Below are 18,142 nucleotides of genomic sequence, written 5' to 3' on the forward strand. Positions count from 1 at the left end.
ACAGTGGTAGGAACCTCTGGGTAGAGAGGGTGGTCTGGGAATATTGTAGTGTTTGACAAGGGTGTTACGGAGGTTAGGGGAGTGACGAAAGGCAACTCTGGGTGGTGTGGGAAGAATATTGTCAAGGGATGATCTCATTTCAGGGCTTGACTTGAGGGATATGACTTCATTCCTGTCCTTAGGTTCTCAAGCTGTGAATTCATCATTTGCAAATAATAGTAATAATAATGATAATAATAATAATAATAATAATAATAATAATATTTATAATATAAATATGGATCCATACTTGAGCAAGCTTGTTTTGCAGATCAGCATTGAAATTTCAGACTTCAGTTTTTTCTTACTTATTTCAGTGCATGGTAGTACTTCATTGATTTTCTCACAGTGTCGTGCTTCAAGATAACAGTGCTCACAGAGTAAGGAGCAGTCAGTTTGAAACATGGTGCATTGCTACTGTCAGAGTCTATTGATATTGCATTCCAGTGACAACTGTTCAAAGTATGCTTCTACAATGATTTTCTTATGTTAGAAGTTATTGCACAATGACACACAATCTCAGGGAATGGTAAGAGCTTATAACTTGCAGAATTGTTGATAGAAGTGTAAATAAACTATTGTTTCATTTTCACCATTTTGATGTCTAGCTGCTGATTTACCTAAAAAGCTGTCCCTACTGTGTAATAGTCATTCTGTCCTATTACTGTAATGTCATTAGTTTTCTTGGCCAGACTGGGAAAGTCCTGAACAGAATTAGGAATGACCACTCTGTTATTTTGTCAAACATATCTTGTGCGGCTTTTTTTCCATTGTCGCTGCAATTTTCCAAGTGATTATTATTATTATTATTTGCTCTAGAATTTGTTAAATATTTCATTTGGTATTTTATTTACCTCTTGTTTTGGAAAATAGGGGACAGAAGTTTTTCTTTGACAAGAATATTTCTTTTGGTTCCTTCTGCTATAGAGTTAGCAGAGTTATTCAGCCATAAATTTATTGTCAGTCGCTGTGCTCTCCTGTAATTTGGGCTGCAGAATTCACAAGCATTTCTAGACGTAAATGTCAGCTATTTTAATGTATCCTAAATTTAGGATTGCCAAGTTTTTCGGGAAGTAGTGGCATTAGCAAATTATTATGTAACTTAGGTTTACTTATTTACTTTGTCCAACAGCAGTTTTTGTGCTCTCTTGCACTCAGGACTGTTGTGAACCTTCGCAAAGTAGTCCTTGGCTTTTCTCTGGACCTATCCAAATCCTGGTGTGAAGAGACTGCCACAAAATCTCACAACACTTATCTTCTCCCTTGCCAGTGCAGTAATTGGTATCTTTGGTGTGGGAGGTTAGATTATGAGCAATTGGTTGGAGCTGTTGCTCAATAGGGCCGAAATTGTTTCAGTGGGCACAATAATCTGCCAGAATGGGGCATCCAGGGTTGTTGGGTTTGTGGATTTTGGGGACCGTGTAGAAGGTGGGTGTGCAGGGTGTCTTAGGGGTGAGGGGGGACATGAATTCAGGGGAAAGGTTCTGGGAAGGGCCTAAGACTCTTAAGCAGGGATTGGAGGTTGTGTTGGATTTCACAGATGGGGTCACTCTGGTAGAGTTTATAGGTGGAGGAGTCAGATAATTGGTGGAGGCCTTCCGCAAGGTAGTCACTGCAATCATAACAAAAGTGGTGGAACCTTTGCCTGCAGGTAAGATGATTAGGTCAGGATTTGCTTTGAGGTTGTGTATGGCTATTCTTTCTTCAGCTGAAAGGTAGGTGTTCTGAGGAAGGAATCTGGGGAAGGATTATGCGGTCAAGTTGGAGGTAAGGAATTCCTGGAAGATCAGCAGGTGGTTATGTGGGAGGTGGAGGGGGAGATCAAGGTTGGATGGTGGTTTGAATGGGGAGAGACAGGGTTGAGTCTTGGAATTAGGTTGGCTTTGGTTGGAGTGATTAGCGGTAAAGAATTGTTTCCATTGCAGGGATTGATAGAAGGAGAGTAGGTCTTTGACAAGTCCAGCATGATTAAGTTTTAGTATAGTGCTAAAGGTGAGGTCCTTAGAAAGGCCTCGAACTTCTGTGGAGCTGAGGGTTTTGTGGAATGGTTAACAACAATGTTACAGATATGGTTCTGCTCTGGTGTGGTGGAGTACTAGTATGGAGATGCGCAAATTAAAAAAGTCAGTGAGGCAGAGTTCAGGTGCTGTAAAAGGTGGACAACGAGTAATACTGTGGGTTGGATGGGGGTTGGATAGTGACATCCTACTGCCCCAAGAACCAGCCACAAAGGAGTGCCCCATTCATCACCAAATACCACCCTGGACTGGAACAACTGAACACCATCATTTTTCAGGGCTTTGATTACTCATCATCATGCCATGAAATGAGAGACTTCTTACCTGAGATCCTTCCCACTCCCTCCTAAAATAGTGTTCCATCTCATACCTGACTTCCACAACATCCTGGTCCATTTCCACACCACTCACAATCCCAACCCTGTGCCACAAGAATCACATCTCTGTGGAAGACCCAGATATAAGACCTGGCCAATCCACCAACCCAATAGTTCCTGTTCCAGTCCTATCACAGGTTTATCCTACCTCATCAGGGGCTGGGCCACCAGTGAAAGCAGCCATGTCATTTACCAGCTTTGCTGCAGTCATTGCACACCTTGTTATACTGGTATGTCTACCAACCATTGTCCACCAGGATGAACAGCCACTGCCAAACTGTGCCTAAGAGGAAAGTAGCTCACCCTTTGGCACAACATGCTGCTGAACATAACATGCTGAAATGCGCAGATGGGAGTTACCCTTATAACACATTCTCCACACTCGTAATTATCATAGTCTCAACCTACAGTAACAAACTGTCCCCACACCTGCCGCCCAACAGTTTCCACCCCCTGTGCTGTATCAGCTCCTCCCCAGTCTTGTCTCCCATCATGTTTGTTGGTGCCCTCTGCCAATGCACTCACCAATCCTTCCCCACTCCTCTCATTTTTTGCTCCATTTACCACATCGCCTGCCCTACTGGTTTATCCCACCGCATTGGGGCCGGGCCACCTGTGAAAGCAGTCACGTCATTTACCGGCTCTCCTGTAATCAGTGCACACTTTTTTATATTGGTACGACTATCAACAAGCTGTCCATCAAGACAAACAGCCACTGCGAAATTGTGGGCAAGAGGAAAGTAGACCACTCTGTGGCTGCCTGAACATAACACGCTCGATTTCAATGACTGCTTCACTACCCGGGCCATCTGCAACCTCCCCTTCAGCACCAGCTTTTCTGAACTGTGCAGATGGGAGTTATCCTTACAACACATATTCCACTCTTGTAATTACCCAACCTACAGTAACATTCTGTCCTCACATCCACCACCCAACAGTTTCCACCCCGTCTATCATATCACCTCCTCCTCATTCTCGTCCCCCACCCTCTTTGTTTGCTTCCCACTGCCAATGCACCTGTCTATCTTTCCACGCTCCACATGTATTTTGCTCTGTGTTCCCCACCTACTGCCCCACAACTGCCTGACACTGCACCTGTTGGCATTGTAGTCCCTGCACACTCCAACGCACAGCACTCCTCTCTCCCTTCGCCTGTACACTACTATCCCTTCTCCTTCCTCACCCTCTCCAGATTGCTGCTTCCATCCCACATGACAGTTGCATTCTGGCCCGAGGTGCCGGAGTTGGCGGTCGTGTACGTGAGATTTGCTTGCTTGTGTGAATGAGCGGTATCTGCTCCTCTTTTTCTGATGAAGGAAGTGGATGAAAGGTTTTGTGTAAGTGTCTTTTAATTGTGCCCGTTTGCAACTTAACGTGTCATCTTTACAGTAAGTAGCAATAATTCTTTTCCGGCATTGTTGATATTCCAACCTGGAGTTTCCATTGTTTAATCAAATGTAAAGTCTTCTAAGTAAACAAAGTGTTATAGGTGGCATCAGAGTTGTGTAAATAATTTCTTTAAAGTGTATTTCTTATTTTTCTACTTTTAAGAGTATTAACGTCCTTTTTCTGCATCCAGTAATGTTTTGTCTGTCACTCTGACTCTTTCATGTAATGCCATTTTTAATTTTCATTGGCAACCTGATATTATCGACACGTGAACAGGATATTTAGTAGCTTTAATTCCTAACGTTTTGGATATGCTTGAGTTAATCATATGAGTGTGTAACATTTCATTAACTCAAAAGAGATGCCGTCAATAATCATGTCACTAAAATAAAAGGATGTACTTTGAATATGCTACTGAAATCTGCCTGTCTTTTAGGTATCAATGTAATCTACTTTCAAAATGTGTTATGTGGTTAACTATCAGTCATTTAGAATACAAAAGGTTTTGTGTACTTCTTGCCATATTTAGTTCTAGGAACATATGTGTTTTCAGAAACTGTATTACTCTTATGAATGGCAATTACGAAAATTTCCTCCTCCTCGGTAAATTTTTGCAGACACCCTTATTTGTGGTTACCTCAATGAGTCAATACCAGAGTCTGTATTAACACTAGACAAAGTTTAACAAGCCCAAATGAAGAAATAGTGCAAGTTATATTAGGTGTGTGACTAATTTAGGTACAAATCAAAGAAGTTAGCAGAGGAAATGAAACAAGCAAATAATCATAATAAACATATGCATGAGTGCAATCACACCCACGTTACAATACTGTTAATATCTAAGGCTACGTGTATGTTGCAACTTCACTCTTGGCATGTTGCTGTCAGTTAGTTGAGTACGTTACATTCATTGGTCGGCTAGGAAGAATGACCTTGAAGCAACCAATCACAGCTCAAGTTTTGGGTTGGGCCATCAGTATTTGAGCAGCATAAACAACCGTATGTTCTAGGTACCAGTTCCCACAGTGAACAGCAAATGCTGTGTGCGTGAGTAACATTTGAAGTGGTTGGCATGGCTCCACATACATTTTCATATGAAGAAATGGCCAACAGTTCAGGTTTGGGCATACCAATAGCAGTACATGGGGGGCAGCACAATTTAATCATGGAAAGTTTTCCCATTGAAGAAAACAAGAAAGCAGAGTCTTTACTAGGTCCCATGAGCACCTGCGTGAGACCTGTTCACCAAGATGTCTGAAAACCGCAAGCAGCTGTCTTTCTCCACCTCAGTAGTAAATTGTGAGGGCACAATTGGGCATTCAGTGTATTGAAAGGCCGCTTGTACTGACCTTTATTTACAATCTACTTGTTGCCATCATCCTGCACAAATGATTGGGATCCTAAAGACCTTGATCCACTAAGCCTATACCATCTCAGATGCCGATAGCTAGCAAATGGACCTGGGACACCTGCAGCCTACAGGTATTCATCTCAACAAGTGCAGAGACTGCTACAGATGTACAAGCAACATAACAAGAGGATGAGGCCTACAAAATGACTGCTTGTCTACCGCAAATTACGTATGTTTCAGCTAAAATAGGCAGAAAATTAAGAAGACATAAAGTTAAAGTAATGTTTCAGCTTCCTTCCAAAATGTCAGTGCTTTTGGGATCTGTTAAAGATGATTTAGAATTGTTCGAAGCAAATGTTTACAGAATTCCATGCGCATGCGCCAAATCTTGTACAGGGCATGCAATGCTCACTGTGCAGGATCGCGTACTTACCTTCTCTAAGCAAATACGTCCACTGCTGCTGATCACTGTAGTCCTGTCGGCCATTCAATGACATGTATAAAAAAATGCTAGCCCATAAGTGAAACTTTTTGAGCTCAGTCATCAATGAATGACAGGAAATGACTATCTGAACCCCTTATGAATCAAAACTGTGGTTTCCAGTTAAATTCCGTATGGAACCCAGTTATAGAAAAGCTTCGTGCTTTGCGTAATCAGTGTCATCCTGCAATCTTACTATGTATTATTATTTTCGTATCAAAGATATGAGCTCTCACCAAGGAGGGCATGCAGAGCAGTTCATAGACTTATCACAAAAGGACGTGCGCTCAAGCAATGCATGCGAAGGCCAGATAGGACACCACGTGTGTACTGGCAGGAACTTAAATAGCGGAGCTCAATGTTTTGCTCATCAGTATTCACCTGAAGATGGCTCTAAGAGTCTGTGCCAAAATATCATACCAGCAAGTTACAGACATTTGACAGTTCTCCTGAAATTTTATACATACACAGTCTGTATGCTGGGAAAGTTTTGTATTTCACAACAAGTATATCAGTTATGTCTTGCCAATACTGTGGCCTCTCACGTCCCCCGATTTGAATCCATTGGATTTTCCTATGTATGATTATTTAAAACCTTTGATATGTTGTTGATAGTATTGATGAGCTCTGGGAATGCATTGCGAATAGATTTCTGTGCTTTCAGAATACATCTGGGGTTATTGAACATTTATAGGTATCAGTAAGGAGACATACAGAAGCCTTCACATAAATTGTGAGTGTGTGGAACACTTGTTTTAAAGTGTTTAGCCACAAGTGCCTATTTGTAGTTGTGTTCCTCTGGTTGTAATACACCGAATTGGGGAAAACATCAGTTTATGCGCTTATGTTTCATTACCATTATTTGCTCCTTTCATTATCCTCTGCTCACCCCACTCACCTGTAGCAGTCAAACAGCCTTTATATGTAGGCTGAGTTTTCTGTGTGTGAATGAAGCTTATGTGTTACAAGGTATTACAATTTAACATTATTGCTTAAACAACAACAAAATCATCAGTACCTGTGGTCTAGGGGTAGCGTCTTTGATTCATAATCAAAACGTCTTCGGTCCCGGGTTCGATCCCCGCCATTGCCTAAATTTTGATAAATAATCAGCATTGGCAGCCGAAGACTTCCAACGGCCTTGTCAAAGAGGGCGGAGGAGCGGATAGAGGTTCAGGGCACTCTCTTGTCGTAGGGGTGGGAAATTGCCCCTAAAGGCGGAAGAATCAGCAATGATCAACAACATGAGGATGCAGAAGGCAATGGAAACCAGTGCATTAAAGACACATAACGTGTATCCACAGGACATGTGGCCTGTAGTTGAAGAAGTGTCATGACGATCTCTCCATTGGCAAAAGATTCCGGAATAGTCCCCCATTCGGATCTCTGGGAGGGGACTGCCAAGGGGGAGATTACCATGAGAAAAAGATTGAATAATCAATGAAAGGATAACATTCTATGAGTCGGGGCGTGGAATGTCAGAAGCTTGAACGTGGTAGGGAAACTAGAAAATCTGAAAAGGGAAATGCAAAGGCTCAATCTAGATATAGTAGCGGTCAGTTAAGTGAAGTGGAAGGAAGACAAGGATTTCTGGTCAGATGAGTATCGGGTAATATCAACAGCAGCAGAAAATGGCATAACAGGTGTAGGATTCGTTATGAATAAGAAGGTAGGGCAGAGGGTGTGTTACTGTGAACAGTTGAGTGACCGGGTTGTTCTAACCAGAATCAACAGCAGACCAACACTGACAACGATAGTTCAGGTATACATGCCGATGTCACAAGCTGAAGATGAACAGATAGAAAAAGTGTATGAGGATATTGAAAGGGTAATGCAGTATGTAAAGGGAGACGAAAATCTGATAGTCATGGGCGACTGGAATGCTGTTGTAGGGGGAGGAGTAGAAGAAAAGGTTACAGGCGAATATGGGCTTGGGACAAGGAATGAAAGAGGAGAAAGACTAATTGAGTTCTGTAACAAGTTTCAGCTAGTAATAGCGAATACCCTGTTCAAGAATCACGAGAGGAGGAGGTGTACTTGGAAAAGACTGGGAGATAGGGGAAGATTTCAATTAGATTACATCATGGTCAGACAGAGATTCCGAAATCAGATACTGGATTGTAAGGCGTACCCAGGAGCAGATATAGACTCAGATCACAATATAGTAGTGATGAAGAGTAGGCTGAAGTTCAAGACATTAGTCAGGAAGAATCAATACGCAAAGAAGTGGGATACGGAAGTTCTAAGGAATGACGAGATACGTTTGAAGTTTTCTAACTCTATAGATACAGCAATAAGGAATAGCGCAGTAGGCAGCACAGTTGAAGAGGAATGGACATCTCTAAAAAGGGCCATCACAGAAGTTGGGAAGGAAAACATAGGTACAAAGAAGGTAGCTGCGAAGAAACCATGGGTGACAGAAGAAATACTTTAGTTGATTGTTGAAAGGAGGAAGTACAAACATGTTCCGGGAAAATCAGGAATACAGAAATACAAGTCGCTGAGGAATGAAATAAATAGGAAGTGCAGGGAAGCTAAGATGGAATGGCTGCAGGAAAAATGTGAAGACATCGAAAAAGATATGATTGTCGGAAGGACAGACTCAGCATACAGGGAATTCAAAACAACCTTTGGTGACATTAAAAGCAACGGTGGTAACATTAAGAGTGCAATGGGAATTCCACTGTTAAATGCAGAGGAGAGAGCAGATAGGTGGAAAGAATACATTGAAAGCCTCTATGAGGGTGAAGATTTGTCTGATGTGATAGAAGAAGAAACAGGAGTCGATTTAGAAGAGATAGGGGATCCAGTATTAGAATCGGAATTTAAAAGAGCTTTGGAGGACTTACGGTCAAATAAGGCAGAAGGGATAGATAACATTCCATCAGAATTTCTAAAATCATTAGGGGAAGTGGCAACAAAACTTCTATTCAAGTTGGTGTGTAGAATATATGAGTCTGGCGACATACCATCTGACTTTCAGAAGAGCATCATCCACACAATTCCGAAGATGGCAAGAGCTGACAAGTGCGAGAATTATCGCACAGTCAGCTTAACAGGTCACGCATCGAAGCTGCTTACAAGAATAATATACAGAAGAATGGAAAAGAAAATTGAGAATGCGCTAGGTGACGATCAGTTTGGCTTTAGGAAAAGTAAAGGGACGAGAGAGGCAATTCTGATGTTACCGCCAATAATGGAAGCAAGGCTAAAGAAAAATCAAGACACGTTTATAGGATTTGTCGACCTGGAAAAAGCGTTCGACAATTTAAAATGGTGCAAGCTGTTCGAGATTCTGAAAAAAGTAGGGATAAACTGTAGGGAGAGACGGGTCATATACAATATGTACAACAGCCAAGAGGGAATAATAAGAGTGGACGATCAAGAACGAAGTGCTCGTATTAAGAAGGGTGTAAGACAAGGCTGTAGCCTTTGGCCCCTACTCTTCAATCTGTACATCGAGGAAGCAATGATGGAAATAAAAGAAAGGTTCAGGAGTGGAATTAAAATACAAGGTGAAAGGATATCAATGATACGATTCGCTGATGACATTGCTATCCTGTGTGAAAGTGAAGAAGAATTAAATGATCTGCTGAACGGAATGAACAGTCTAATGAATACACAATATGGTTTGAGAGTAAATTGGAGAAAGACGAAGGTAATGAGAAGTAGTAGAAATGTGAACAGCGAGAAACCTAACATCAGGATTGATGGTCACGAAGTCAATGAAGTTAAGGAATTCTGCTACCTAGGCGGTAAAATAACCAATGACGGACGGAGCCAGGAGGACATCAAAAGCAGACTCGCTATGGCAAAAAAGGCATTTCTGGCCAAGAGAAGTCTACTAATATCAAATACCGGTCTTAATTTGAGGAAGAAATTTCTGAGGATGTACGTCTGGAGTACAGCATTGTATGGTAGTGAAACATCGACTGTGGGAAAGCCGGAACAGAAGAGAATCGAAGCATTTGAGATGTGGTGCTATAGACGAATGTTGAAAATTTGGTGGACTGATAAGGTAAGGAATGAGGAGGTTCTACACAGAATCGGAGAGGAAAGGAATATGTGGAAAACACTGATAAGGAGAAGGGACAGGATGGTAGGACATCTGCTAAGTCATGAGGGAATGACTTCCATGGTACTAGAGGGAGCTGTAGAGGGAAAAACTGTAGAGGAAGACAGAGATTGGAATATGTCAAGCAAATAATTGAGGATGTAGGTTGCAAGTGCTTTTCTGAGATGAAGAGGTTAGCACAGGAAAGGAATTTGTGGCGGGCCGCATCAAACCAGTCAGTAGACTCACATACAACATAAATTGGTTCAGGGAGATTTAAAATTTCAGCCTGGAAAAACTTGTGCTCTCAGGGAAATCTTTTGGTGAAGTAAAGTTGTCACCCTGTTAATTCTCACACCAACCTGTTCTCAATATATATTGCATAATGGCAAATGCTTGTAATTACATCTGTTGCAAGACAAAACTGACTAGTTTTAAAGTATATTAAATGTGGTTTATTAGACAATGTTAAAGACGACTGGCAACCTGTCTCATTATCTGCTCATGCAGATGCATTTTTATGTGAACCACTGAATGTGTAACTAGATGTAATGCACATTGTATAGTATGAGAGCATTCTTGTTGACAAATTTCATGATATTTTAATTCTGTCAGTGGCATAGCTTTATTAAAAGTGATAATAACTTTCTTGTCTTAAGGAATCTGGTAATCTTAAATTCATATCTACGACTCTTACGGCTCATCAAGATGCTGACTTGCTCAGGTGTACTGGATGAAATTGATGCTTTGCTTGTGTGTGGTGTCGTCATGCCAGAATATGAAGATGAGGACGATTTCAGGTTCATGGAACCTGACCAGAAGCAAGTGATACTCGATTCTCTTTTCTACTGTATTAATTGGTTTAGGGAGCTGATAAATGCTTTTGTGCTTCAAAAGAGTGCTCTTTTGAAAGAGAAGGTAAGTCATTGAGAAATTTTGTTTCATATTAACACGTTTGTAATGTAAATTCAGAGTCAATATTCAAGCTTTGTTCAGCCTCTTCAGACAGATGAAGAGTCTGTTGCACATTTACGCTTAATGGAATTTCATAGAAGCTAGAACTGTGCAGTCGTTTGGGTGTTACCTGTCAGTCATCATAAGTTTTACGGGTTTCAATATTATAGGCCGCACACCAGGTTATCACATCACATCTGTATTTAATTGAAAAAAATGTGAGAAATGTGTATGCTATGGAAGGGGGGTCAAGGCATGTTGTTTTCTGTACTGGGAAGATGTTGAGTCACAGACAGGCACAACAGAAAGACTGCTAAACAAGTAAGTTTTCAACCAAAACGACTTCTTCTGAAGTAGACAACACACACTCTTGCATTCACGCAAACACAGCTCATATGGCTGCCAACATCTGCCCTCAGCAGCCAGAGACAATGTTTGTGTGTGTGTGTGTGTGTGTGTGTGTGTGTGTGTGTGTGTGTATTTCGTGTACTTCAGAAGGAGGCCTTGTGGCCAAAAGCTTATTTGTTTAGCAGTCTTTGTCATGCCTGTCTGCGACTCCACATCTCCAATATACCCTTTTATAGTATTTTCATTATTCCATCCTGTGTTTTCCATTGTTTGGTTAGTTGTATATTGCTACATTCATTTTTTAAGGCTGGTTCATGAATCTTTATAAGTAGGCTTTCTTCAGAGTTTGCTTCACATCTTCAGATGTCTGCCAGTGCAATTTCTGCTGTGTCCCTGTGACATTTGCTCACACCTCAAACTAACCTGTGACCATTTGTGCTGCCCTTCTCTATATTCCCCATTAGTCCTATTTGGCATTGATCCCACATACTTGAGCAGTATCTAGGATGGGTTGCACTAGCATTCTGTAAGCAATCTTCTTTGTATACTAATTGAATTTCTTTATATTCAACCAATGAGCCAAAGTCTGTCACCTGCTTTATTGACAACTGATCCAATGCAGTCATTCCATTTCATATCCCAAAAAAAAAAAAAAAAAAAAAAGTTACATTCATGTATTTGTATGGCTGGCCGGTGTGGCCGTGCGGTTCTAGGCGCTTCAGTCTGGAACCGCGTGACCACTATGGTCGCAGGTTCGAATCCTGCCTCGGGCATGGATGTGTGTGATGTCCTTAGGTTAGTTAGGTTTAAGTAGTTCTAAGGGACTGATGACCACAGTTGTTAAGTCCCATAGTGCTCAGAGCCATTTGAACCATTTGTATTTGTATGAGTTGACCAATTACAATTGTGGCTCATTGATAATTTAGTCAAAGGATACACATATTTGTTTTTGTTTTTCATTTTGTGAAATGCATCATCTATGAAAAGTCTGAGATTGCTATTATATTGTCTGCAAGCCAGGGTCCAAACACGCTTCCTTGGGGCACACCTGAAATTACTACTAGATCTGTCAGTGACTCTCCATCCAAGATAACATGCTGCATCCTCCGTATCAAGAAATCCTCTATCCAGTCAAAAATTTCCCTTGTTACCCCATTCCATCACACTTTTGACAATAAGTGAAGGTATTGTACTGAGTCAAATGCGTTAGGAAATCAAGAAGTGCTGTGTCTATCTGGCTTCATTGATCCATGTTTTTCAGGATGTTGTGTGAGAGAAGCTTTAGTTGGAATATCAACAGTATTAGGAAAAGGATAGAGTGCTGCTCACTGTAAAGATGACCCATTGAATTGCAGGTAGACACAATGAGAAGTCTGTTAAACATTATAATTTTTTGGCCAAAGCCTTCTTCAGCAAACATGCTCACCCGCATGCGCTTACACACACACACACACACACACACACACACAAAATTACTACCACTGGCAACTCTGATAGAATGCAACTGTTGCATGAATAATGGCAATATGAAGTGGGGCAGGAGAGGGGAAGGGATAGCAGGGTATGTGTGGGGGAGGGGAAGAAGAGCACTGTCTGGTGGGGCGTGCAGGGGCTAGAGACTGCCAGACACAGCATTTGAAGACATTACACAAGGGTTGGGTTTCACATATTCGATATTTTCAGAATACATTCAGGTTCACGAGCAGGTCATTCTGTTCGAGATACTTTACATCTATGTGGGTACTGTGCAAATCACCTTTAAGTGCCTGGCAGAGTGTTCATCGAATCACCTTCACAATACTCTATTGTTTCAGTCTCAAATAGGGCAGGGAAAGACTGAACACCTATATCTTTCCGTATGAGCTCTGATTTCGCTTATTTTATCATGATGGTCATTTCTCCGTATGCCGATCTGTGTCAATAAAATATTTTCTCATTCGGAGAAGAAAGCTGGTGATTGGAATTTCATGAGAAAGTTCCGCCGCAACTAGAAACACGTTTGCTTTAATGATGTCCATTCCAAAACCTGTATCATTTGAGTGATTCTCTCTCCCCAATTTCGCAATAATACAAAACATTCTGCACTACTTTGAACTTTTCGATGTACTCCGTCAATCCTATCAGGTAAGGCTCCAACACTGTGCAACAGTATCCTGAAAGAGGACAGGCAGGCATAGTGTAGGCAGTCTCCTGAGTGGATCTTTTGCATTTTATAAGTGTTCTGTCAATACAATGCAGTCTTTGGTTAGCCTTCCCCACAAAATTTTCTATGAGTGCCTTTCAGTTAAAGTTGTCGTAACTGTAATTCCTAGGTATTTAGTTGAATTTATGGCCTTAGGATTTGACTGATTTATTGTAACTGCAGTTTAATGGATTCTTTTTAGCACTCATGTGCAGAAAGACTTACCTTAGGGGGAAAAAAGGATAGGTATATACTCTCGCACGCATGCACACACACACACACACACACACACACACACACACACATATATATATCCATCCATACATACACAAACACAAGCAGACATATTTAAAGGCCTTAAAATATGTCTGCTTGTGTCTGTGTATGTATGTATGTATGTATGTATGGATGGATGGATGTGTGTGTGTGTGTGTGTGTGTGTGTGTGTGTGTGTGTGTGTGTGTGTGTGTGTGCGCGCGCACGCGAGAGAGTATATACCTATCCTTTTTTCCCCCTAAGGTAAGTCTTTCCGCTCCCGGCATTGGAATGACTCCTTACCCTCTCCCTTAAAACCCACATCCTTTCATCTTTCCTTTTCCTTCCCTCTTTCCTGACGAAGCAGCCGCCGGTTGCGAAAGCTCGAAATTCTGTGTGTGTGTTTGTGTGTTTTATTCATTTATGTGGAAGTTTCTTTCTATTTTATTTACATCATCATTTATTTGAACCCAACAATTATATAAGGAACACTACCTTGGGGAATGCCAGAAATCACTTTTGTTTTACTTGATGACTTTCCGTCAGTTACTGTGAACTGTGACCTCTCTGACAGAGAATCATGAATCCAGTCGCATAACTGAGACAATATTCCATAAGCACACAATTTCACTACAAGCTGCTTGTGTGGTACAGTGTCAAAAGCCTTCCGAAATCCAGAAATATGGAGTCAATTTGAAATCCCTTGTCAATAGCACTCAACACTTCATGCGAGTAAAGAGCTAGTTGAGTTTCACAAGAATGATGTTTTCTATATTCATGTTGACTGTGTGTCAGTAGACTATTTTCTTCAAGGTAATTCATAATGTTTGAACAAAATTTATGTTCTAAAATGTTGCTGCATATCGATGTTAATGATATGGGCCTGTAATTCAGTGGATTACTCCTACTACCTTTCTTGATTATTGGTGTGACCTGTACAACTTTCCAGTCTTTGGGATAGATCTTTCGTTGAGTGAATGGTTGTATATGATTGTTAAGTATGGAGCTATTGCATCAGCATACTCTGAAAGGAACCTAATTGGTATACAGTCTGGACTAGGAGACTTGTTTTTATTAAATGATTGAAGTTGCTTCACTACTCCGAGGATATTTACTTTTATGTTACTCATGTTGGCTTCACTACTCTGAGAATATTTACTTTTATGTTACTCATGTTGGCAGCAGTTCTTGATTCAAATTCTGGAATATTTACTTAGTTTTCTTTTGTAAAGGCATTTCGAAAGGCTGTGTTTAGTATCTCTGCTTTGGCAGCGCTGTCTTCGATAATATCTCCACTACAATCGCTCAGAGAGGGTGTTGATTGTGTCTTGCTGCTAGCATACTTTGGATTTTCTGCCAGGTTTGGAGACAAAATTTTGTTGTGGAAACTGTTAGAAGCATCTCGCATTGAAGTCCATGCTAAATTTCGAGCTTCTGTAAAAGATCGCCAATCTCGGGGATTTTGCATCTGTTTAAATTTGTCATGGTTGTTTCATTGTTTCTGCAACAATGCTATAACCTGTTTTGTGTACCAAGGAGGATCAGCTCTGTCATTTGCTAATTTATTTGGTATTAATCTCTCAATTGCTGTCAATACTATTTCTATGAATTCAAGCCACTTCTGGTCTACGCTTATATTGTTAATTTGGAAGAAATGGAAATTGTCTCTCAGGAAGGCGTCAAGTGAATTTTTACCTGCTTTTTTGAATAGGTATATTTTTCATTTATTTTTGGAGGTTTTGGGGGGTTACAATATTCAATCTCACTACGACAACCCTGTGCTCACTAATCCCTTTATCCGTTTTGATGCTCGCTATTAACTCAGGATTATTTGTTGCTAAGAGGTTAGAATATTTTCTAAGGTTCTACAACAAATGGATGTCAAGGCTACTGGATGGTAGTTTTGTGGAAAATTCTACTATCCTTTTCCTGGGTGGGTGTGACTTGTGCTCCCTCCCAACTACTTGACACAGTTTTTATATATATATATATATATATATATATATATATATATATATATATATATATATATATATATATATATATATATATATATATAGTGGGTAAATTACAGTTAAAAGAAGGCTAACTCATCTGTAAATGGAGTATACAATATAATAAGGGTTCCAACAGGCCCTGGACCTTCGTTCATGTCGGTGATTTCAGCTGCTTCTCAATACTGCTGACACTAATATTTATTTCCCTCATCTTCTCAGTTGTACAAGAATTAAATTGGGGAAATACTCCAGGGGTTTCTTTTGTAGTGGGACATTTGAAAACAGAGTTCACCCTTTCTGATTTTGCTTTGCTTTCCTCAGTTTCATTTCACATCTCAACCATGAGTGTCTGGTCACTAACTTACATACCATTAACAGCCTTTAAATATGACCAGAATTGCTATGGGTTTTGTGATAGATCGTATGACAGTATTGTGTTAATATAGTCACTGATGGCCTCATGCATTGCCCTCATGACAACCAAATGTGTTTCATTAAGCATCTCCCTAGCTACAGTACTATGTTTTGTTTTACACCTATTATGCATTAGTCTACATTTTTTTTAGAAGTTTGTTTATAGTGATTGTATACTGTGAAGAGTCCTTCCTGTCATGAACTGTTCTATTAGGTACCTTTCTATTGAGTGCTTGGTGAATGAGTCTTCTAGCACTGAGCAATAGTACTACATACTCCTAATAATTGGTGCTGAAAAAATCTTAGTCACTGATACCTAGAGATCTGAAAATGTAGCATCTGTTTTTTGCAAATTCACATCTATTGTTGGCTAAAATCATATCTGTATGTTTCTTTGTAAATGGTTACATGAACAAATTTATAAGGTTCTCACACTATTTGCCTTCAGGCAAAGACTTAATATGTTGAAATAACTTTCTGGTGATAGATGAGCTTTTTGACTGGAATGTTTTCTTTTTCAAAAACTTCTGTAGTTTTTCCCAAAATGATTTTGGCCTGTTTTCTTCCTCTGGCACTGTTTAAGCTTCCAACACATTGTTTCTATTGAGAAGCAGCAGAATTTTCCCACCAGTGACTTTAGTGCTGTCTTGATTTAATAGGTTTCATGGCATTCTTTTTCTCTTCCCACCCAATTTGACCATTAAAATATCTGCAGAATATAAATTTTAACCTTTCTGTGGAGATTCATAGCTGTGTGGTCCATATTTTTGACAATGACACTGATAGCACTGACAAGGCATTTCATATGGAAATAAAACTAAAAATAACTATTTTCACATTAGGGGAAGAATTTTGGCACAGTCAAAATACATTGAAAGGTTTCGTTTTCAAGTCGTTACACTGCAGACACTATAAACTGGCAGTCAGTTCCAATTGTAAACAAACTGAAAATATGCTCATCAGGGAGTTGAGGAATGGTGTGGGGAAACAAAGTGCTGCCTCCATCTCGTAGGGCAGCTGGCCTTCACACTGGTTCTGTTTTTCTTTGAAAGCAGCACTGGCACAAGGCCACAGGGATGATCACTGATTCCTTCTGGTGTTGTGAAGGTTGTAATTGAACTCCGTGATGCAGCAGGATTAATATCTTCATTCATTTCAAAATAAGAAAAGAAAACAATGAGTATCACAAAGAAGAAAGCATTTGGTAACAGCTACTGTGCAAATAATTGTTGAGATTAACAGTGTCTACATCTACATCTACATTTATACTCAGCAAGCCACCCAGCGGTGTGTGGCGGAGGGCACTTTACGTGCCACTGTCATTACCTCTCTTTCCTGTTCCAGTCTCGTATGGTTCGCGGGAAGAAAGACTGTCTGAAAACCTCCGTGCGCGCTCTAATCTCTCTAATTTTACATCCATGATCTCATCGGGAGGTATAAGTAGGGGGAAGCAATATATTCGATACCTCATCCAGAAACGCACCCTCTCGAAACCTGGTGAGCAAGCTACACCGCGATGCAGAGTGCCTCTCTTGCAGAGTTTGCCACTTGAGTTTGTTAAACATCTCTGTAACGCTATTACGGTTACCAAATAACCCTGTGACGAAACACACTGATCTTTTTTGGATCTTCTCTATCTACTCCGTCAACCCGATCTGGTGCAGATCCCACACTGATGAGCAATACTCAAGTATCGGTCGAACGAGTGTTTTGTAAGCCACCTTCTTTGTTGATGGACTACATTTTCTAAGGACTCTCCCGCCTTACCAACAATTAATTTTATATGATCATTCCACTTCAAATTGTTCCTCACGCATACTCCCAGATATTTTACAGAAGTAACTGCTACCAGTGTTTGTTCCGCTATCATATAATCATACAATAAAGGATCCTTCTTTCTGTGTATTCGCAATACATTACATTTGTCTATGTTAAGGGTGAGTTGCCACTCCTTGCACCAAGATCCTATCCGCTGCAGATCTTCCTGCATTTCGCTACAATTTTCTAATGCTGCAACTTCTCTGTATACTACAGCATCATCCGCGAAAAGCCGCATGGAACTTCCGACACTATCTACTAGGTCATTTATATATATTGTGGAAAGCAATGGTCCCATAACACTCCCCTGTGGCACACCAGACGTTACTTTAACGTCTGTAGACGTCTCTCCATTGATAACAACATGCTTTGTTCTGTTTGCTAAAAACTCTTCAATCCAGCCACACAGCTGGTCTGATATTCCGTAGGCTCTTACTTTGTTTATCAGGCGACAGTGCGGAACTG

At 40.5% G+C, this 18,142-nt stretch overlaps 1 protein-coding gene across 2 annotated transcripts in view; it reads left to right on the plus strand.

Moving 5' to 3' along the window:
• Positions 1-18,142, plus strand: part of LOC126284632 (Fanconi anemia group D2 protein) — a 199,848-nt gene that overhangs the window by 98,702 nt on the left and 83,004 nt on the right. For both annotated transcript variants that reach the window (XM_049983707.1, XM_049983708.1), the window contains exon 15: positions 10,369-10,627. In XM_049983707.1, coding sequence (XP_049839664.1) covers positions 10,369-10,627 — 259 coding nt within the window. The remainder of the gene's footprint in view (positions 1-10,368; positions 10,628-18,142) is intronic.

The sequence above is a fragment of the Schistocerca gregaria genome, chromosome 8 (assembly GCF_023897955.1).
Source record: "Schistocerca gregaria isolate iqSchGreg1 chromosome 8, iqSchGreg1.2, whole genome shotgun sequence".
NCBI lineage: Eukaryota > Metazoa > Arthropoda > Insecta > Orthoptera > Acrididae > Schistocerca > Schistocerca gregaria.